Below are 24,594 nucleotides of genomic sequence, written 5' to 3'. Positions count from 1 at the left end.
AGAGAAATGCAGGAAATGAGACAAAAGACCAGATAAAAAAACATAAACAAGCCAATATCCAAAATGTGACAACTCCCTCTTTCACAAAAGAAAGCAAGAGAAGAGCAGCAAGTGTGACTATCGCTATCATTCAATGACATACAATCATACCCAAAATTTATCCAAATAAAAAATACTAAATTAATATCTAACATAAGGAAGACCAAGCTTGTCTAACCTAATAACACCTTTAACAAAGGAAGTCAGCTGGTTATAAGGCAACTTAGTAAGAAATTAGAGAATAGATCCGTGATTATCTAACCAATCAGCCCAATCATTTCCTTCTCAATGAATATCAGTCAACATGACATTAATAAAAAATAAAAACTTGATTAATTTTCCTAGTAAATAGAATAATTTAGGACTACAATTCTACTCATCACTATCTTTGAGAAAAAAAGCATATATAAAGCATCAACTTCAATCCAAATATTAACAATACCTAGGTAAGAATATAATTTCAACCGACATATGATAGCAGAAAGTTAAGTAAAAATTACCTAACATCTACGTAAAGGTCTAGCATAGGCAATAAAAAAATTCCCATTATAATGTCTAATAATGCCACAATAATCTCAAGAGTTCTCTTTGATAGAGCCATCACTATTTAACTTGAACATATTTTGAGGAGGCGTAATCCAGTAAATCAACTTAGAAACCTCAATGTTAAACCTTTCTTGAAGTACAATACCAAAATACTTGTCAACATAGGAAAAACATTTAAAAATATTAAATTACAGCACAAACACTACTGCTACTCCCCCTTTCGACATCACAAAAAGGAAGATGAAAACAAAAAAGAAAAACATAACAGTAAAAACTAAATCAGGAAAAAGACTGTAAAAATGCTGAAAAAAGAATGAACAAAAATTAATTTTTTTTTATCAAAGCACGAATATAATAACTTGTCCATGTAATTGAAATAAAAATTTGTAATAAAATGAGTTAACATCATTGAAATAAAAAAAATGATAGAACTACTGATCCTATTAACTCTCGCTCAAACTTCTTATAGGTAAACCATCCTTTGAAAATAAAGATCTAACTCTGAAAAAAAAAATGGATAAGAAAAAAGTGATCCGTTCAAAACTTGGTTAAAAAAAAGCTTATAAAATAATATACTAAAGTAATTAGTCACAATCATGAATTTTGAAATTAAACCATTAAAAATATCAAGTGACACATGAATTCTTCAAAGATTTAAAGGTTTGAAAGAGAATGAAGCTTTCTTTCTTGTTAGCTCAATTTGTGCCTCTTGTCAATTGAATGACGTACTTTGCACATCTTTTAATTTTTGATACACTTTGTGTATCTTTTAATTTTTTGGCGATCATTGTGCATCTTTTCAGTTTTTTATCTTTTTGGGCTCATTTTATGCCTCTTGTCATTTTACAAGTTAGATCCATTTTGAAACTTTTAAATACTCTCAGTTATGAGAATGTCTTCCAGATATTAGAGAAGAAAAACTAACTCAAATATAAGGAAGAGTAAACCATAAAGCAAAATCAAAATCATTTGATAAATGCAACTACAAGATTACGAAATTAATGACTTTGAATATTATTTATATAAGATAAATTACTGTAGCAAGATAAAAAAGATTTCAATCACAAAGTTCAGTTGTTAATTTGAGATAGACTTGTTTAGAAAAGAAAATTACACTGCTAAAAGAAGTTAGAGGAAGATAAACAATCAATAGTGTTTCTCCCTTTAACTGATTTAGGGATGTCAAATATTAACTAAAATTTTCAAAAATAAAAATAAAACATAAAATATCATTTTAGTAGTGACCAAAAGAAAAAAAAAGGAAAACTAAAACAACATAAATGAATACATAAAAAAAATAACAATCAACAATTAAAACTAAAAACAAAAGAAAAGTCTGAAACAAAAGAAAGAAAAGAAAACAATGAACAACAAATCACAAAAATATATAATTCAAAATTAAGTAAGTATCAAGTTCATTCATTTATGTAAATCACACCTGATCTGGTCCTTAAGATGCTGAATATGTCGAATTCTAGTGGTTTAATAAAGATGTCAGCTAGTTGATTCTTAGGTGCTACATGGTGTAACTCAATGTCTCCTTTTGTAACATGGTCCCTAATAAAGTGATGCCTTATGTCAATGTATTTGGTCTTTGAATGTTGGATAGGATTCTTACAGATGCAGATGCACTAGTGTTGTCACATATGATTGAAATTGTGCCTAAAGGTAATCTTAAATTCAGAATTTATTGCTTCAACCAAAGGACTTGGGCAACACAACTTCCTAAGGCAATGTACTCAGCTTCAACAGTAGAAAGTGCAACAGAGTTTTGTTTTCTACTATATTAGGAGACTAAGAAATGTACTATGAATTGACAAATATCAGAAGTGCTATTTCTATCCATCATACATCCTGCAAAATCAGATTCTGAATATACAAAAATCTCAAAAGAAGTGATGTGCCTAGGGTACCAGAATCCTAAGTTTTAGATCCCTAAGAGATATCTAATGATTCTCTTAACTGCAGTCAGGTGGGATTATTTAGGATCAGCTTGAAATCTAGCATAAAGACTATATTAGGTTGGCTTTCTAATGATTGATTTAGAAAGGTTAAATCATCTAATTATCTTATGTTAAACCCCAAAAAGTAGGACAACTCTTCCATCATACACATCTCAAATTTCTAACTCATTATTTTAGAAAAATTGTCATATAGCTTTTTATTAGAAAATTCAAAATGTATATCATCAATATAGTTCTGAACAAAGCGTAACTCATCTACTTTTCTCAGAAAAAGGGTGGTTTCTACGCTTCCCTTAGCAAACTCCCTCTCTAGTAGGAATGTGTTAAGCCTCTCATATCAAGCCTTTTTTAATTTGTTAACATGATTTGAAAATTGGGTTCTCTGCCTCACCAGGGTTGTTGGAAAGGAGTTTTATTATAGGCTTCTCCGCCATGTTGTGGGAGCAGAATGAGAGTCACTGAATTTAGTGCAATACCTGGAGAATATACATAGGTTAAGTTGATCGAATCCTTATAAAATATGGTATGTTCTTTCTTATTATATTTTTGTATTTAATTTTTGCAATTTATTTTCTAGTGAAAGATTATTTGATTAGATCGTGAATTTTGTTTGAGAATTTTTTAAATCACAAATTCACCACCCTCCACCTCTTGGTTAACCACATGCTAGTTCATAAGGGCTTAACATCCCTAAAAAACTTTCAAGTGGTATTAGAGTGGGATTCATAAAAATAAATTTTTGAAAACTTTTGAATGTTGATCCATGACTAACTTCAAAAATCGTAATACTGCAGAAGGGTATTCTATTACCCGACCAATTATTTGATAATATACTTTTTGATTTCTAGAAAACTCGTATGTCTACATTTTTACAATTAATTGACTATCGCATGTGAATGCTTATTAAAGAAGGTTATTCACATCTGTCACATGAAATTAATGGCATAAAAACTAAACTTCTATTTTCTGAATGGACTTTTCATGATAGGGATTTAGCACAACTTAATGCAAAATGCTTAAACTATTTTTCTGTTCTTTAAAATTGGAATATTACATGTGTGTCTCAACTTGTGCTACTAGTAAAAAAATATAGGACAGATTGTGTATTACTTATGAAAGACAAAAGAAGTTAAGCAATCTAGTTTGAATATCTTATTTCATGACTACGAACTTTTCGTATGAAACCTAGTGAATTGATATCTAAAATGTATAATAGAATTACTCAAATTGTCACTTCACTACATGCTTTAGGAAGAGAGCTAACCAACTATGAAAAAGTTAAATAAAATTTTGAGATGTTTTGCCTTCTTCCTTTGATGCTAAGATTATTTCTTCCTTTGATGCTAAGATTACTGCAATAACTGAATCCAATGATTTGAATATTTAATCTATTCATAACTTACTTGGGTCACTCATTGCTTACGAGCAAGGAATGAACCAAAGACAACTTGATGCAAGTGAAAAAAGAAGAGAACTATGATGCTGAAAGCTAACGATATAGATACTAATTCTTTCGGGTCTAAATGTGATGATATTACCTTCATCACTAGGCAATTTAAAAGCTTTCTGAGGAAGAAATAAAAGCACCATCTGAAATGGAACAAAGTTAAGGGTAATAAAAATTTTAAAAGTTCTTTTGATATGGATTTTTTTGATCTTTGATAATTTTATAGGTGTGCTCTCACCAAAGATCTCATGAGAGCATGAAGTACCTGGATAGCAGATGCTCACGACACATGACTAGAGATAACAATCAATTAGTTTCGCTGGAGGTCAGGGCTAGAGGCAAGGTCACTTTTGGAGACAACACCACCAAGAAAGTGGTGGGCGCAGGTGTAATTAGAAACTCCAAGAACCTTTTGATTAAAAATATTTTGCTTGTAGATGGACTAAAACACAACTTTCTCATCTTCAGTCAGCTTTGCAGTAAGGGCTTTATCATAAATATTTTTGTAAATACATGTATCATTAGCTTCAATAATAACATTATTTTTAAGGGAAAAAGTACTAAGAACATTTACATACTTCATTTAAACAATATTGAATATACCGCTTTGTTTTGTTTAAAAACTACTGATGATAAGTCTTAGTTGTGGCATAGGAGGTTGTTTCATGCTAGCATGAAGACCCTTAGGAAAGTGAAGGATCTAATTAAAGGCATCCCTAAGCTTAAGTTTACTAAGGATCTTCTGTGTGATGCCTGTCAACTAGGAAAGCAAGCCCAGTCCTCTTTCCATTCCATTAAGGACATTAACACCTCTAGATCTTTAGATGTACTCATATGGATTAGATTGGACCCATTACACTACTGGCTTAGGGGGAAAAGTCTATGGATTAGTGATTTTTGATGACTACTCGAGGTTCACTTGGATTAGATTTTTGTCATATAAGAGTGAGTCTTTTGGTGAATTTAGATCCTTCTGTACTTGGATACAGAAAAAGCTAGGTTATGAGATCTTGACCATTCATAGTGATCATAGTGGAGAGTTTGAAAATGAGAGATTTGGAGACTTTTGTGAGGATCAAGAGATTAGTCGCAACTTCTCAGCTCTTAGGACCCCTCAGTAGAAAGGGGTAGCTGAAAGGAAGAATAATACCTTTGTTAAGGCCACTAGAGCCATGCTTGTTGATTATTCACTTCCAAAATACTTTTGGACTGAAGCGATAAACACAGCTTGTTATGTGTTGAATAGGGTGAATGGCAGAGCAAAACTAGATAAGACACCCTATGAGATCTTTAAGGGTAGGACACTTAACCTTTCTCACCTCCATGTTTTTGGCTATAAGTTTTCATTCTTAATAATAGGAAGTCACCCTTAGAAAAATTTGACCCAAAATCTAATAGAGTGTTCTTAGGATAATCAAGTGTTGGAAAATTCTTTAGGAACAAGAGGAGTTTGGTGGTGGAGAAAACTACTCATGTTGTGTTTGATGAATCTGATTCTAAGAAGTCTACAGTTGAGGATGAAGATGAAGTTAGAGAGATTACCCAAGGAGTTGAAAATTTGGAGAGAAGTGTAGAGCCTCAAAACACTGAAGGAGTAGGTAAGATTACCCGAGTAGAAAATGCAAATCTGGAGGTAAGGGTATAACCTAGAAACACTTTGCCTAGAGATTGGAGATATTGTTCGAGTCATCCTATAAAACTGATCTTAGGTAACCCTTTTGAAGGTGTTAGAACTAGGCATGGACTTAGAAGATAAGTGAATCACTCTACCTTTAACTCAATGATTGAACCAACCAATATCAATCAAGCCCTTTCAAATGAATTTTAGATCTTAACTAAGCAAGAAGAACTTAACCAATTTGTGAAGAATGATGTTTGGGAGTTGGTAGAAATACCTAAGAATCAAAGTGTGGTAGGAACCAAATGGGTCTTTAAGAATAAAATGAATTGTTCTAGTATGGTGGTTGTGAATAAGGCAAGATTGATGGCTAAGAGATATAACCAAATAGAAGGGATTGATTTTGAGGAGACCTTTGCCCGTGTAGCTAGATTGGAGGCCATTTGAGTGATATTAACATTTGCCTGATACAAGGAATTTAAGATTTTTCAAATGGACGTCAAGAGTACCTTTTTAAACTAGGTAGTAAAAGAGGATGTATTTGTAGAGCAACCCCCAGGTTTTGAGAGTTTCTAATTTCGAAATCTTGTTTATAATTTAAAAAATTCCTTATAAAGATTAAAACAGACACCAAGAGCTTGGTATGAGAGGCTTATCACATTCCTACTGGAGAGGGAGTTTGTTAAAAGAAGCGTAGACACAACCCTTTTTTTGAGAAAAATAGGAGATGAGTTACTCATTATTTACATCTATGTTAATGATATACTTTTAGATCTTCTAATAAAAAATTATGTGATGATTTTTCTAAAATAATGAGTAAGAAATTTGAGATGAGTATGATAGGAGAGTTATCCTACTTTTTGGGGTTTAGCATAAGACAATTGGATGATAGAACCTTTCTAAATCAATCAAAGTATATTAAAGATATCTTAAAGAAATATGAAATGGATAAAACACAAAAAAATAAATACTCCCATGACCTCAAGTGTTAATTTGGATAAGAACTTAACTGAAAATTCTGTTCATCAAAAGAACTACAGAGGAATGATTAGATCATTGCAGATCATTGCTTTACTTGACTGCTAGCTAACTTGAAATAGTGTTTAGTATTTATCTTTATGTTAGATTTTAAGCTAATCCTAAGAATCCCACCTAACAGCAGTAAAGAGAATCCTTAAATATCTCATAGGGAATCAAAACTTAAGAATCTAGTACCATAGGCACAACACTTCTGTTGATATTATTGGATATTTTGACTCTGATTTTGCAGTGTCAAGGGTGGATAAAAAAAGCACTTCTTGTACTTACCAATTCATAGGATAGTCCTTAGTCTCCTGGTCTAGTAGAAAATAAAACTCTATTGCACTTTTTACCATAAAAGCTGAGTACATTGCCTTAGAAAATTGTGTGGTCCAAGTCCTTTAATTGAAGCAACAAATTCTAGATTTAGGATTACATATATGCACAATTTAAGTCCTATGTGACAACACTAGTGCCACTTGAAAATTTCTTAGGGATGTTAAGCCCTTATGAACTAGCTCGAGGCTAATTAAGAGGGGAGTGAATTGATGTTTTAAAAATTCTCAAACAAAATTCATGATCTAAATAAAATAATCACTCACCAGAAAATAAATTGCATAAATTAAATGTGAAAATATAATAAGAAAGAACACATCAGATTTTATAGTGGTTCAGTCAACTTAACCTACGTCCACTCCTCGGAGCCTCTCCTCCAAGTATTGCACTAAACTCAGTGACTCTCATTTTGCTCCCATAGCAAGGTATAGAAGCCTATACAAAAAACTCCTTTCCACATACTCTAGTGAGACAAAGAATCCAACTCTTTTTGCTTCCTTCTGAAGCAGGCAGAAAACCCAACTTCTTTCACTTACTCCTGAAGCAGATAAAGAACCTCGATCAATCATTAAAGTAGACTTCTCTAGAACCTCCAATGAACCAGTGACAATGACTGGAGAAGATGATACAGATCCTTGCTTGGAGAAAACTTTGTGTAACCCTCACAATCTCCCCCTCACAAGATCCTATCTCTCTCCTAAGCTCTCCCTCTCCTTTTGGCTCTCTCAAGTCAGGACAACAACAAGAGATCTCATCTTGAGTAAACAAGACATCCTACATAGATGGGCTTCAAAATTTACCTAAAATGCAATTAATCGACAAAGATCATCAAGGACGATTGACGGAATATCATGTACGATCAGTACAAATTCAGCTCAATCATCTAGGACGATCTAGGGGAGGCACGATGATTAGAAGGGTTGTTTGTTCTGATTATCCAGGATGATCATCTTCCTGTATGATTTATTTATGACATAGAATATCATCCAGACCATTGCTCTATTCGGCCAGACTTTACCTATCTGTATGATGAAAAAATAACAAAGAGTCCAGGAAGATTTCTCGATAATCCTATACGATTAGTTCAAAATGTCAAATATCGTCTAGACCATCGCTCTGTTCGGCCAGACTTTAAATGTTTAAGTGATAAAAAAATGGATCATCTAGAATGATTCTTGGACCGTCCTGTACGATTAATTCAAATCAATACATATCACCATAACATCATTCTGGTCGTCCAGCAAGAAACTAAGATTTGTTTAACTGATCAATCGAATAATTCTATAATTATCCTGGATGATATGATTGATCAATCAAATCTTGACTTCTTTCATTAATCATCAGACTAATTTGTTGAAACTTGTTTAATGTGAATTAGGATGTTAAACCTAAGCTTATGTCCCAGCAGCTAATCAAGAGGGGGATGAATTGGTAATTAAAAAATTTTATCCTCTTTTAAAATTTTATACCGAAAATTTATTTTAATGAATTTTGTAGAAAATGATTTTTCAACCACAAGTTAAACAGTAAAAACAAAAGATAGCAGAAAATAAAAAGACACAAGATTTATAATGGTTCGGTCAAACACGACCTACATCCACTCCCCAGAGGCACCCTTCGAGTATTACACTAATACCATTAGTGACTCTTCTTTTGCACCCAAAACAAGGCGGAGAAGCCTTTACAAAACTCTCTTACACCATTACCCAGTGCGACAGAGAACTGTCATCCTTTTACACTCTTCCCAATGTTGGCAGAGAACCGTCCGTCCTTTCACACTCTCCCGGTGTAGGCAGAGAACCCTTCGTCCTTTCACATTCTCCAAGTATGGGCAGAGAACCCTTCGTCCTTTCACACACTCCAAGTATGGGCAGAGAACCCTTTGTTCTTTCACACTCTCCAAGTGTCGGCAGAGAATCAGATCTCTTTGACAGATCTTCTCACAAGAAATCTAAAAGGAAGAAAAGAGTGAAGTAATCAAAAACCATAAGTAGAGATTCTTACTTTTGAGTACCAAGTAAATCTTTCACGCTCCAGTAGTAATAATCCTCCTTCAAATACTCTCTCACACTCACTCCTTGAGTCTCCCTTCAGTTGGCATGAAGATCAGTAGGCAAAAATATTAAGAAGCAATTCTAATTGGACTTTATATACGAAAGACACAAAAAATTATCCAAAAATTACTGATTTTCAAATCTGTACATAGTAGATCGTTCCGTACGATCGTGGATCGTCCTTGACAAACTTACTTAAATCAATTGCATATGAACCCAATGTATATTAGTATGAACTGACTTCATACCCGATTATCATCCCGTACGAATTAAGTTCATCCGGTACGAACAGTTATACCATGGGTCAGTTTCGACAAACTGCAGGAAGTTATCAAAATTAGAAAGGATAGAGCATTTTGGTCCTGGGACGAATAAGAGTTCGTCTGGAAGAAATTTCTACAGAGAGCATTTCGTCCTGGGCCGAATATAAGATTTCATCTTAACAAAAATTTTCCAGAGAGCATTTCATCCTGGGACGAATTGGAGTTCGTCTGGATGATATTTTTATAGAGAGCATTTCGTCCTTGCATGAATAGGATTTTTCCTGAACGAAAATTTTCTAGAGAGCATTTCATCCCGGGACGAATAGAAAAATTCGTCTGGACGATCAGGACTTAGAAAAATTTTCACTTCCTGTTTGTTCTAATGCTCTTCCGAGGGGATAACTAACTTGATTGTCCCGGACGAACATGGTTCATCCCATACGATCAATATGAATTTTAAAGATCTCCCCAAGTGTGTGTGTGCTAAGTTACTTAATTACAATCACTCCCTCTCAAACTCAATATAATGAAAAGTACAAGCTTTAATTTACAAATTATCTCTTGCTAAATTTTGATTTAAAGTCTTCATTAGTCTGGAGTTCGATTATCCTGAAATGTTAGTCCACACAAGAGTAAAATAATTCTTCTAAAAAGTGTTAGGAGAAAACAAAACTATCAAACAATAATATTTAGAATCATCAAAAGTTTACAAGTTGCAAGAATGTAAAACATGTAAATAGCAACTCTCTTAACAATCTCCTCTTCTTTTGCTTTTGATGATTCTGAAGTATAGTAGGCCTAAAAATCTCACTGTCTTTTGCTTGCCCCTTTTGAGTTTTAGCTTCTCTTCACCCTTTTTCTTGATCAGATGAATCTTTAGGTTGGGGTCATGTAGCTCGGAGGTCACCTTGTTTCCTGCACTCGAAGAAAATTATGTTAAAAAGTAGCTTTAAAATTTTTGTTGCTTTCACCTTTTCTCCAATTGTGTTGATAACTTTTCTATTTTCTTTTTAGAAAACTCTTCAACTACTGTGTCATTAAGGCGATGTCACCATCCTCCTCTACTGCAGAACTATCACTATCCGAATTGTTTGCATTTAGTGATACAGTTATCTCCTTCTTCTTCTCTCTTACATCATTTTGCCTTTGACTCACTCCTTGCTTATAGACAATGAATGATCCAAGAAAATTATCAATGAAATAAACATTCAAGTCTTTAGATTCAGTCATTGCAATTTTCTTGGCATTATAAGAACTAGGTAAACAATATAGAATCTTATTAAATTCTTCATAGTTTGATAGCTCTCTACCTAATACATATAAGGATGTTACTATCTGGGGTAAATCTAGTGTATATTTAAGATACAATCTTACTAAGTTCCATGCAAATGAGTTTATAGTCATGCAATATAATATTTAACCTAGACTTTTTAACTTTACTAGTTCTCTCATAAGTGATACATGACCCATCACAAATCTCCTTCCCTATAGTGCATGTAAAAACTCGTATATAGTCTTCAGATTTTAAAGTACAAAAGAAATAAATCAAACATATATCCTTTAATTATGCAAGCTCCCAGTCCTCATAACTCCATTCAATAAAAGGAATATCTATTTTGACACCATTAACTACATGCTATCGAAGTGAATAAATAGTTTGAATCATATGCCAAATTCTATAGTTAACGGATTGTAAAAAGTAGACATGCATATTTTCTAGAAATTAAAAGGAATATTTTTAAACAGTCGTGTCCGTATTATCGAATAACCCTCTATAGTGTTATGATTACCAAAATAATCCATTGATCATTCTTTAAAATTTTTCTAAAACCTTGTTTTTGAAACGTGCTCTAATACCCACTTGAAAGTTTGTGAAGGTTATTTTTCTTACCCTAAAAAATAATTCATTAAACCATAAGAAAGGGTTATAAAAGAGTACAAACTTTGAATAAAATGCCACTCTCAGCTCCCCAACACACAAGAGAAAGCCAACAAATGAAAATAAAATAAAATAATAACAAAAAGAAAAAAGGGGAACAAAAACCCATCATCGGAAAACAACAGACCCCCCAAATTATAAAAGAACACCAAAATAAGGCTTCAATGATGATCATTTGAGGAGGCTAAAATCCTTATAAAGATCTCATTAGTTAATATTTTCCTCTTTTGAGGTGTAGTGGTGACAGGCCCCAGCTACAGCAATTCTTTCTAAAGGTGACCATTAGAAACTCCCAGTCTATACTTGGAAAGATTTAGATAGTTGATGGAGATATCGTGCTGCTGAGATTTTTGAGTAGAGAAAATAATAGGCTCTAGGTTTGAGATAGCAGACATTGGCAAGGGTCGTCTAATTTCATGACCTTTAGAAGGGTTGGCTAGAAGATGCCCTTTCTTCTTAGGCTTTCTCCTTCTAGAGATGATGTTCTAAGTTCCCAAAATCTCTAGGGAAGAAGGCAGATCAGATTGCTAAGTATCCACAGACATAGCTGGATTTTGTATCTCCATTACTTAAGAATAAAGAGTGTTGTTTTCATTTACATGTAGGCTACTACTTAGTCTTGAAAAGGCAAGACTCTACTTTATGGTCAATAAATCCACAATGTAAATAAAGATGAGAATGACCCTTGTACTCAACTCGTTGAAAAAATCTTCCATTCAATCCCTTAATCCAACACCATGAAGAAAGTTTTTTGTGTCAAATTAATTCAGACACATACTCTAGCAAAAGAACTTTAACCCCTAATTGATGAATGCTCATATATCCAAAGAGTTTCACATAGCATCTATATGAGCAATATTTGAAGGATCCCAATACATCAGAGAAAGCTGAGGAAATCAGACCCAAACTGGCAAGGAGAAACATGTCATATCCTCAAGAGAGAAAGAACTTGAACACAAGTCAATGCTAAAAATGCTCCTCACTACAATCCAAGGACCACCTCTAAAGTTGGTATCTCGAGCATCAGAGCTTTTAAAAATATTGATAAAATAATTTTGAGCAATGGTGATCAATTGAAACTCTCCAACATGAGACCATCGCTTTGATAGTTCACCTTTGAGCCATGTAAAAGAGACCCGCTTGCCTAGAAGCTTCTCAGTTATAGCACATTCCAATTTGGAAATATTTTCATGAACATTGTCCAAGTTCTGGCTCATACAAATGCCATCCCCATCAAGACCTTATCTTTAATGACCTTGCCTTTTTTTTAGAGAAATGCTAAGTATCAATTAAAGTAAAAAGGAAAACCCTAGATACAAACTAAGAAGAGACTACCCACCTATCACACTCTTCCTTTAAATATGATTAAAGGTAGAGGGAAGGTTGCTCTCCAAAGAAGTGTCCCTAACAAATTCAAAATACAAAGCTAAGTTAGCGCAATAATACGCTAATTTATTACTATTTCGCCCAACACAATTGAAAATTACATTATTACATTTGTTCAAGAATAAAAGACCATCCTCCTCACTGTTCCCGCCGGGTTTCCTCTGTTTGTTGTACAGTTGTTGAAGAAACTTGAGAACATTTTTATTATCTCCCTCTACTATAAGACCTTTAGCTATATAAATCCACTATTGCATCACCACTTTCACAGATTTGAAAGCTGATAACTCCATACAAGCAATGTCCCAATGCCTTTTTTTCCTCCCAAAAGCAAAAAATAAATCTCCCTTTGTCATCTCTTAAGACCCCTCCTAACCCCGCATCATAGTTCTCTTTAAGAGAAGCATCCAAATTGAGCTTTAACCACTCAGGTGGAGGGGGATGCCAATAATCTGAGAGCAACCATTCAGATCGATAAGCATCCCAGTGATCTGAGCGATAAACACCTTGATTAGAAGAACTGTAAAAGCTAATTACAAAAGCAGCAATCATCTCAGCGCACTACCAAAATTCCCATGTTTCACCTTGCATCTGTTGTTCCAGACAAACCAAACACTCAAAGCATATAACTTTGATGTTAAATCATTATTCGTAACCAAATTTTGCATACCCTGAAACCAATCTGTAAAGCTGCTGTAAGCAGTAATTTTAAGTCCCCAACTCCTTAAAACATTATTCACATTCAACAGATTTAAACATGTAGATGTAATATGATCCAGATTTTTCTTTTCCTCACACCAATGGGACAAAGAATGTTCCCCGAAATCCTTCTCTTAAACAAAAAAACTTCAGTTGGAATTACATCAGTACAGATACGCCAAAGAAACAACTTTACTTTATCATTTATATTCAATTTATGAATCCAGGTAATATCATCATGTGCCAAATCATATTTGTATTTACTTTCCATTAATAAAGCAGATAAAGATTTACCCATAAAATGCAGCTTCAGTTCCATTTGATCTTCATGCAGAGAATCAAAAATCTGTACATCTTCAATCATCCTTACCAAGTTCTCCCCGAAGCAGTTTCTGAGCTTTGAGAAATCCAAGTTGCCATTATCAATGAAATAGTTCAGTTTTATGTCATCGACTTCTAAATTACCCACAAATGTAGGCCACTTCAATAAGCTTTTATCCATAATCCAACCTTCTTTTAAGACATCAATGTTAGCACCATTAACCACCTTCCACCTTAAGAAATTTTTAAGAACTTTCCACCCACTCATCAAAATCTTCCATGAATTAGAACCACCTCTAGCTTCCTCCATTTTCCACCAATTATCACCATATTTGGCTAAAACGTTCCTGTTAAACAGAGAATTAGGATTCTCCATAATATTCCAAGCAAATTTAGCTCTAAGCGGTCCCATTCTATCGAATGCAGCATGAACACCCCATTCACCACACTGCTTCGGTCGACACAACACTTCCCAGCTCACATAATGCAAGCCACGACTTCCATCCATCTTATGCCAAATAAAATCTCTACAATATCTTTCTAACTCATACAATATCCGCTTGAGAACTAATGAATGAGCAATCAAGAAATTCGGGAGTGCAAGCAGAACAGATTTCACCAACATAAGCTTACCAGCGAGAGAAATAAACCTATTTCCCCAAGCATTGAGCCTTTTCAGAGATTTGTCCAGAAGTATTTGGAAGTCAACTATCCTTAACCTTCTTAAAGAAATCTTTATCCCTAGATACTCCAATTCTTCTTCCAATTTGATCCCCAGTAGCTTTGAAATTTTCCTCTTCCTCCTACTTACAGCCTTCCCGCAAATCAGAACCGATTTCTATTGATTGATAGACTGCCCTGTCCACTTACAATAGTCTCTCACAATGTTCCACATCTTCCTAACATTTTTCAGTTTGGCATCTGAGAACAGCAACACATCATCTGCATACAACATATGTGTGATCTTGGGAGCCTTAGCACAAATTCTAATTCCCAAATTCAGCCCATTCTCAAAGAAGGAATTAGATAATAATTATGAGCACATAATAAACAAGAATGGAGATAGTGGACAGCCCTGGCGAAATCTACTTTTACCTACAATCCACAACGAATTATTCCCATTGATCACAATAGAGAATCTAGGATCTGAAACACAATCCAACACCATTCCAATAAAACTTTCCGGGAATCCAAATTCCATCATCATCTTCTCCAAGGTTAACCAACACATACTATCGTATGCTTGTTCCATATCTAATTTGATAGCCATATATCCATTGCACACCTTTGAAAATCTTAACTTGTTGAAGAACTCTTGAGCTAATAAAAGATGATCAGAGATAGATCTCCCCTTCACAAAAGCAACCTGTTCTTCTGAGATGATCTTTGGGATCACCATTATCATTCTGTTTAAAATCACTTTAGCAACAATTTTATAAATAGAATTACATAAACTAATAGGTCAAAACCCAGAAGGAGAAAGAGGATAAAAGTACTTAGGAATCAACACTACTAAAGTGTCTTTCCACTCTTTACACATCTTGCCCGAAGAGAAGAACAAAGTAACCGCCTTGCAAACGTCCCCTTCAATAATCTCCCAATACCCTTTGAAAAAGGAATGAGTCAACCCATCACAGCCAGGAGCTTTGTTATTTCCCAACCTCATAACAGCCTCCTTAACCTCTTCCACCGAAATTTCTTTCTCCAGCAATACCTTGTCTTCATTATCCAGAACAGTCCACGGTTTCTACCAACTAACCAAACTGCAGCTTCTATATCTCCATTTTCTTTGAAAAAATCTGAGAAAAATTTCTTCCACCTCTCTGGGATCTTCAGAAATCCTACCACTAGCATTCTTCACCTGGTAGATCCAATTAGCATTTCTTCTTCCATTGGCAAAGACATGAAAGAATTTTGTATTAGAATCCCCTTCTTCAACCAATTTCACCTTTGCCCTTTGTTTCCACCAAGTGTTTAAGCAATTAAGAATAACATTTAACTTTTTAACTTTAGATCTCAGCAACCATAACTTCTCATTATCCAACTTCCCTTCCCTAGCTTCATCTTCCTGAATTTGAAGAATTTCAACTTTTAAACTTTCCTTTTCAGTTGAAAAATCCTTCAGCTTGAATTTACTCCAATAGTACAAGTTATTCAAAGCTCTTTTACACTTCTTGTTTAGCACCTCCATGTCATTTCCCGCATAAAATTTATGTCATCCTTTAGTCACAATAGCAGCTGCTATTTTCAATGAAAGCCAAACATCCTCAAATTTAATACCACTCTTCCTTCTAGTCTCAACTTCAAATAAACCCAGCACAATCGGACAGTGATCAAAAGGCACTCTGGCTAAATGTCTCTCCACCCCAAACTGAATAATATCTGAAGCCAATGAATTCACCGAAAACCTATCCAAACTTTCAAGGATTCTTCCCCCGCCAACCTTATTATTACACCAAGTATATCTAATGCCAACCACCCTGACATCATGATAATCATTCCATACATAAAAGTAGACATCTCCAAGGAACCTTGAGAAAAAGAAAACTTCCTCCCACCCTTCTTATCCTCTTGGGAAAAAATGCAATTAAAATCTCCCCCAATAATAGAAGGAAGATTTCTAAACGAATGTTCCCCAATACATTCCCAAAGCTTCCTTCTTTTCTGAACATCCTTGCTACTATACACAGTTGTAATCATCCAAACTCCCTTATTAAAGACATTAAGTTCACCAATAACACATTGATCTAATGCCTTTATAACGGAAAAAGAGGCCACATCAATCCTCCACAAAATCATTATACCACCTGACAGTCCTTTAGAAGGAACTAAAAAGAAAACCCAATATGGACCCATAAGCTTCACAAAATCAGCTTTATCAAAAAAACTGATTTTAGTTTCCACCAACCCAACAAAAAAAACCTTGTAATCTTTAATAAACTCTTTCATATAGAGAGAGGCTTCCTTCTTCCTAGCCCCTTTACAATTCCAAAAGGCTAAAGATCCCATCAACCTTTTTTGGGAGAAGATCCCCCATCCTTCTTCCTACTACCTCCATCACCAATCCTCCCCAAAGTTTTAACCGTAATGGGCCCCAGTGATTTAATTTCTTTAGCCAGTTTACTCTTATCCACATCCCCCTTAGCACTATTAATCTTCTCCCCCTACTACGACTTCCATCATTAACAAAATTACTCATAATTTCTCTAGGCACCATAACTCCCTTCCTGAAGTTTATCCCGTCTTCACAGATAATACCATCTTCAACAGGCTTCCCAGAATTACCAGATAAAACCTCTTCATCCATATCTTCCCTTAGAAAAATCTGAAATATATTCTCACTAATTTGACAGGAATTAGAGATGAGTGAAGAAACCATACCCGCATTCTTGACTTCCTTGTCAAATGCCTTGCCAATTAAATTCAGATCAACCTCTGAATCATCCAGCCTCTTAGTTCCCTCATCTTTTTCCAGTGTTATATCAATCTCACATTCTTCAAGCTGATTTTCCATACCCTTTAACTGCTTCTCATCAGGAACATCACCACCTTGCTCTTTAAAATTTACTTCAATAATTTTCCCTTCCACTCCCTTTTTTTAAACACCTGACTAGTAGTTGTCACCTTCAAATTCCTCTTCAACGGAGGCTATTTTCTAAAGCTTTTCCTGTTCACCATAATCCAGGGACCATACGTAGAACAGTTATCTTCTTCAAGATGCATTTCCACCCCTTTCACCGCCTTTTCATTTCCATTACCAGCAATGCTATCCAAAGCCACTGAACCCCTCCTTTTACAATATGCTTTTAAATTTCCCACCATTCCACAATCATAGCAAAAAGATGAAATTCTTTCATATTCAAATTTTTGAAAAAATCTTCCTGAAATGCTCTCCACCCAAACTCTTATAGGGAGACTTTGATCAAGCTTGACCCTCACGCAAACTCTAGCAAATTCCCTCTTACCCCATTGGAACAAATTTCCATCCAACATAAGAGGTCTTCCTACCATTGCAGCTATCCTTGCCATGTTAACCTCATCCCAACATTGCAAGGGTAAATGAGGTAATCTAATCCATATTGGGGAAGTCAACCCTTTCATAGACAAGGTAGAGAATTCAGCTGTCCATCGCTCCATTCCTATAATGTGGCCATTTACAAACCATGGTCATCCCGTCAAAACTCCATCCATCATCTCAGACGAACCAAAAGAACACAAAAACAAACCTCTTCCAAGAGTAGTAAAATGGATGTTGCCAAACATCTTCCACTGGCACCTCACATCCCAAGCAACCAAATGTGAGGGAATCTCTTTTCCAAAAAACCTTAATAACCAATGAATTCCTAAGATTATTAGAATTCAAAATCTCCATATCCTCCCTTAGTTTAACATCCACACCATCTTCGGACATCAACAAGTCCTCATCCTTAAAATCCAGTCTGATATACAGCTTTCTTTTCCAGGGATTCTCATCAACTTTCACACCAATGCTCTCAGTCATAACAACATTCACCTTACCTCCATCATTAACTCCTTCTGAACCCAAACAACCATTTATATGAGAATTTTAAGAAATAGAATTATGTGTAGTCGCATTTATCGTACTGTGATCAGGGATTGCATTTGACATCCCAAATTTATGCACGAAAATTTCCATATCGGAGGAAGAGGCCGAAAGAACATTAGAATCAAGATTACGAAAAACCTGAACAGCTTCTGAAGAACCAATCAATCCTTCAGTCGCAACCTCCTTACCTTTGCCTTCACAACCAATAATCTTCTTGGGGCTCTCTTCATTAGATTCCCTGATAATCAACTGACCTCTCAATCGATTGCTCATCACTCCTTCCGATTTCTTAAAACCAGAAACACCAACAGGACCTCTTTTATCCACCAAGATTTGCATCATACCCCTTCCTTTAGCATTTCCAATCCCTACCGCCGCTGAAGATGGCCGGCGTCCATCCATAAATTCCACCGCAAATTCCGCGAAGAACAGAACACAGAACCGGGAACTCAAAGTTTGAAAAAATGACTTTCTCTCTAGAATCTTGGAGCTTCTCTCTCTAGAATTATCGCTGGCTACCTCAGCTTAATGACCATGCCTAAAGGCGTATAAGATGGCTTCTGCCAAGCAAAATAACATTGGATCTGATCACCAAACACACAACACTTTGGGGAATCTTTAATGTGAGATTGTGGCTTATCATCAGCACCAATGACCCCCGAATTAATAAAAAATTCCTTTGATGCATTACACAAATATTAGATGAGCATATGCTTGAGCAATGGCCTCTTCAGATGAGACTATGTGATTTTTTACACACCATGAGGAAGAACCAACCAACCTCCCATCCAAAACATTCACAATAGTAATTAGATCATTATAATCAAAAGAAGGAATATCCAACCAAGTATTACCAATTTGATGTAATGTGGTGCAGTTTGAATTGGTGGAGGACTCAAAAGCCATATGAAAACCATCAAAGCTGTTTGAAGTAGGGAAAACCTGCTCCATATCCCTAATGGGTATGGATAACTAAAGTTGGTCAGTAGCTTGCATGGTCAAGTTACATTCAAACTTAAATTTGCAAATGGATAGGTCAAGAAAATAATGAACAAGTAGAAAATCTTATCTAGGAGTAGCTTGAAAATTAGAAGGAAATGGCTGAAAGTCATCGAATGAGCTAAATTATTGCTTGGATCTATCAGATGAATAACCTGCAACAGAGATATTAAAGAACTCATCCAACAAAGCCTAAACGCAATCCATTCAATCTAAAACCTTCCAAAAATTTCCTTGTTGAGAAGCATTCCTACCACCATCCATGCTGAAGCAAGAAGAAGGCCAACGGGCACTACTCCATACCATGTTTCTTTAGTTTTCATGCTCACCGAAACAAGTTTTTATCGCCATAATTAATATGCTGAAGTTCATAAAGGTTGTTAAACCATAAAAAACTATCCTAAGGCTCTCTAAGAGGGCAGGAGGGTGAATTGTAATTTGAAAAAAAATTCTTAACTCCTAAATAATTTTGATAATATTTTTGAAATGTTTTAGAAATTAAAAATACCAAATTTCAATAAATTACAAAAGCGAATAAGTCTATTAAAAATATTGATTTAATTATGATGATATCTTAATTTTATGAAACTAAGTAATAATCATCATAATAGAATTAAAATAGAAGAAAAATAAAAGTGCAGAAAGGAAAAAAAATACTACAGAATTTTAAAGTGGTTTGGTCAAACTTGACCTTTGTCAACTCCTAGGAGTCCTCTGTTCCAGATATTGCACTGATCACTAAGTGACTCTCCTTTTACTCTCATAGCAAGGCAAAGAAGTCCTTACAAACTCACTTTCACCAAACCTGGTGTGACGGATTTTCGGACGCTATGTCACCCTCTAGGTGACGGAAGCGAACCTTGACTCATTTTTCTCCTTCCTAAAGAAGGTAGAGAACCTCGGCTCCTTCTTCTCCCTCATGGAGAAGGCATAGTACATCAGCTATTTTTTCTTGTTCCTAGATAAGGTAGAGTACCTCAAGGACATGACCAAGAAGCCTCTCTTCCCAGAGAGCTTTCAAAGACTCACCAAGGCCACAGGAGGAGCAAGTGTATAGCTTGCCTAGAGAAACCGTGAGATCCCCTCACACACCTCCCTCATGCTCAACCTCACCTTCTTCTTCCTCTCAAATCTTGGATTTCTCAAAAACTTTTCTCTCAGAGTATCTTCAGCAGTCACACATTCCTGTCACCATTACAAAGAGAGGTTCTAAAACTTTTGTAAGTATTGGGCTTCAAGAAACCCTAAAAAATCAAGTTAGTATTCATTGTTCATATAATAAGATCAGTTCAAAACTAGTCCCATCTAATACAATGTAAATAGTCATTCAAATGAACTGTTCAATTCATTCAAACACATCATACAGTATGATCCAGAGATCGTTTAGTATGATATATTTTATTTCCTCTATTTATACATGATGATTTATGATACAAATAAAAATCATCTCTATATATCGTCCTATACAACTCTCACCGTACATTATGGTTAGTTGATTTTAAGTAGTTCTTTTTGTATGATATGAATATCGTACAACATGATTAGTTCAAAATTCATGGTTTTATTATATGCAATCTTTGGGACAATCAACTTTCATCTCTGTTAATCATTTGGTACGATTAGCTATCATTAATTAAACAAAAATTTTATTGACTAATCACTGGGGTTAATTTAATTAATATTTCAAATAATCATATAATATGATTAGTATCGTACAATTGCATTAGATCAAAAATTAAATTTCAAAATTTAACTTAAATTAATCTTCCAGCTGGGGTTTTTAAATCGTAATGAATGATACAGTATGATCAAGACTGTACTATAAGATTAGTTTACATAAAGTAATTTTTTAATTTGCCATTAAGCCTAATTCTTTCTATATTGATCATATAGTATGAATGTCATATAGTAAGATTAGTACAAAATTTTAATTTTTTAAGCTTATCTCACTCCCTCTATGTGTGTGTGTACGATCACCCAATTACATACACTATTATGTAGCTAAACTCAAGAATAAAAAATAAAGAAAAATAAAATTATAAAGTTTGTTTACTTGACATTCCTATTCTACTAACTCTTGATCTTTTAGAAGCCCTGAGCGGTGTATATCTTACCTATAATGTAAGTGCTCACAAACATAAGATATTTCTAAAATATTTGATGAAAAAAGTAAAAAATTCAACCAATAATATTTGTCATCATCAAAATTACAGACTAGGGTTCGACGGTTCGTAGATTGCAACAATGTTTTTTCCTACCCATCTTATTTAAGAGCTAAATGGGAAGAGGTTGATTCTATCTGAGGTCTTAAATCGCCTATAAAGGCAAGCCTTCATAGTTAATTGCACTATAGGAAGCTTGAGCTTCCTATGAATACTATAAATTATAAAATAGTATAAATTTTATTTTGGATATTTAAGGAGTTAAATTACGAGAGGAATGTTGGAATTTTAAATTGGATTATATCAAATTTTTTAGCACTTATTTGGAGACCAATGGATATGAAGTAGGTGGCATTTTTGGATTCCGAAATAATTCATAAATGCTTCAATCTATCTTATGTTTGGGTTTTAATTTTGAAGGATACGAGAGTAAGTTTATGTTAACATTAATATGGGATTAAATTCATAATACTAGGGACTTAAGATTTTAGTTCTACACTAAAACCTAGTTTTAAATTATGCAATAAATAATAGTAACCTAAACTTAGATGATGGAATGCAAATCTTGGCTTACATCGGCCTATATTGGAAAGCCAGCTACATAACTAAGGCACTTTAATGCCAAGAATCATTATTTATGTTATAATAAATTATAGTCAACATCTAGAGAAAATCCTAAGTAGTCCCTTTACTTATATATGTGTTTTGATTGAAAAATATGTATTTTGAAATATGTTTAATTTTCTTTGGGAATAAATTGAATTTTAATCCTAAAATAAAACGTCCATTAATGATAATATATCACCTCGAGAGATGAAAATAAAATCCCTTAATGAGTTTAGATTTAGGATTATAAATTTGATCCTGAATATTATGGCCAAATTTGGGAGAGAACGACTTATGATCCCAAAGGATCAAAATGGTGTTCAATCGAATATTTAGCTATGATAATTTGGATATAACGTCATTAATTTTTTTTATGCCCGAATTCATAACAATGATTTACATGTATCCCTGGGGGAAGAAAATATTAGTCATCGTCAATTGTTCGAATACAATAGTAATGATCGCCATTTTTGTTTTAATTTCCCAAAGATAATTAATCAAAAGTTTTAAAAAAGTTGAATTTTGAAAATTAGATTTGGGTTTCTAAATCCCCTACGAGCGCAAGCCCTCGTAGTTAATTACATCGTAGGAAGATTAGAATTTTTCCTACGAACACTCTCGATTAAAACAGCGATATAAATTTTATCTAGAGTTTTAAAGTCCGATATCAAAGGAGGGTAAGGGTTGGAATTTGAATAGGGATTGGTTCAAGTTTGAACAGTTATTTCTAGAGTCAAAGGAGGAGAAGTAGGAAGTGTTTTGAGATTCTGAATTACTTCAGAAACACCCTAGTCTATCCTAAGTGTTGGGCTTAAGTTTGATAGAAAAAGATTTAATGTTTAAGTGGTCAATTTTATTAGAAAGTCGGGATTCAATTCCTGGAAGTTGAGGTCTTATAGCCCGAGCTCGCCTCAGAACGTAAGTCTAAATTGGGCACTTAAAAGTGGCCCGAACCTAGCTAATGTAGTGCAAATCTAGTCTTACCCCGGCCTGGATTGGGGAGCCAGCTAAACCACCTAAACGATTTTAAAATATGAGTCCAGTCATTTATTTTTGAGTGGTAGGGACATTTCTTAGAAAAGTTTAGAGGAATGGGGTCGACATCTAGAGCAGATCCTTAATTGACCCCTTAACTTATGTCGGGTATTCGATGTCTAAATAAATGCGATTAAATATTAGACCCTTTTTATATTTGTTACTAATGCGATGCATGCTAATCGACTTGATAAAATGCATAAATCAATATATAGCAGTTTAAAAATTTTGGCTTAGAAAATAGATTTTTTCCTAGAGATTGCACAACATCCCCTTGACGGATTGACACCCTCATAGGCTAGGTGGTCTGCCAGAACCCGCAGGCGGGGAAGCGCCTAACAAGATAGGGAAGTTTTAATATGATGCATGAAAAACCCTCGGCGAGTCCGAGCTTACTTCTTAGGACCGTTTAGAGTTTCCATCTTATCTTAAAAATTTTATTTAATTAGAGTGGAAGAATTTTTTACAAACCTCTAAGAGCCTACAATCGTATTCCAGGTCAAATCAAATACGACATGCAAATAAAAAGACTAGAAAAACATATAGTTTTAATGCGCAATCAATTTAAATAAATCAATCAAATTAAATATCTCAAATTGAATGTCCATAGGCAAGTTCCTTATAATATTACATCATAGAATTTGCAGAAAAATAAAGTGGTCGGGCACCACTAACAACAACCCGGATTCTATCCTAAGACTTAAATGATTTTGAGATTTGGGATTCTTCTCGTCGCCCATTTCTTTGTCTTCTCATGAACATCTTGATTCATCGGATCCTGATATCCAAATGGAAAGAAACTCCCCCTCGAATGGGGTGTTATCTTTCCTCTTTGGATATTTAAAAAGTATCCTAATTTAACTTCCAAATGGAAAAAATACTCTCCCCTTTAGGGATGCCTTCACCCCTTTGGAGTTCAAATTGGATTAAATATCCCAAACTCAAATCATTTCAAAAATTTACAACCTTATTCAATCAAATTTACATTAATTTAAAATAGAAAAATCTAGACTTGATCATGCAAGGTTATCCTAATAATCAACAGTTATATATGTAATCCGAAGCAGTTATTATATGAAATTTGGAATGCATTATTTGAGCCACACTTGGCCATGCTATTTTTTTATTTAAAGGGGGTCTTAAGCGCAGCAGGTACCTGTGCAAAGAGTATATATATTTGATTTTTATTAATTGCCCCCTTTAATTTCAATGCCTCATACGAGCATGGCCATATGCACAAAACTAGATTAGTATAAAAAGATCGCTCCTAATCTAAGGGTAGATCTAACGCACAAGCAACCACAGTAGAGAGTGCAGTAAACAGGTAAGTAAATAAACACACCAGTTCAAAACTAGCAAACAACATGCAATGAAAATTCAAAAAACTCGTCACACAGCAAGAAAGTAAAACACTGGCCCAAAGCTAATGCCCCCACAGCTAGGCGGAGAAGCCCTTACAAAATCACTTCCACCTTCCCCGGTGCGACGGAGTCGCCGGGTCCTTTGACACCAATGAGATCTACTTCTTTTGTGAACTTACCTCGAGATAAGCCTTGAATCCGATGGTACTAAGGTATGAGTTCGCCGGAGCAACCT

The 24,594-nt window shown here is 34.6% G+C and overlaps 1 protein-coding gene across 1 annotated transcript; it reads right to left on the bottom strand.

The window, feature by feature from the left end:
• Nucleotides 1-12,840: 12,840 nt before the first annotated feature.
• Nucleotides 12,841-15,820, bottom strand: LOC114580163. The gene is made up of 6 exons (XM_028696798.1): nucleotides 15,389-15,820; nucleotides 15,126-15,343; nucleotides 14,915-15,035; nucleotides 13,408-14,443; nucleotides 13,280-13,332; nucleotides 12,841-13,170 (listed from the first exon to the last, which is right to left on the bottom strand). The coding sequence occupies exons 1-6, from the start codon at nucleotides 15,818-15,820 to the stop codon at nucleotides 12,841-12,843; spliced, it is 2,190 nt and encodes a 729-aa protein (XP_028552631.1).
• Between the last annotated feature and the right edge of the window lie 8,774 nt (nucleotides 15,821-24,594).

The sequence above is a fragment of the Dendrobium catenatum genome, unplaced genomic scaffold (genome assembly GCF_001605985.2).
Source record: "Dendrobium catenatum unplaced genomic scaffold, ASM160598v2 fragScaff_scaffold_86, whole genome shotgun sequence".
Lineage (NCBI taxonomy): Eukaryota > Viridiplantae > Streptophyta > Magnoliopsida > Asparagales > Orchidaceae > Dendrobium > Dendrobium catenatum.
Note: the sequence above shows the minus strand (reverse complement) of the source record. Positions and strands in the feature narration are given on the sequence as shown.

Excerpts from the sequence above, each read along its gene's own strand:
- LOC114580163 (XM_028696798.1), bottom strand. The coding sequence starts at position 15,820 with ATGGAGGTGCTAAACAAGAAGTGTAAAAGAGCTTTGAATAACTTGTAC. Across the intron at positions 13,333-13,407 it reads GAACATTCTTTGTCCCATTG|GAGTTGGGGACTTAAAATTA; the intron begins GTGTGAGGAAAA and ends TAATGTTTTAAG. Across the intron at positions 13,171-13,279 it reads CTTTACAGATTGGTTTCAGG|TGCGCTGAGATGATTGCTGC; the intron begins GTATGCAAAATT and ends GAATTTTGGTAG.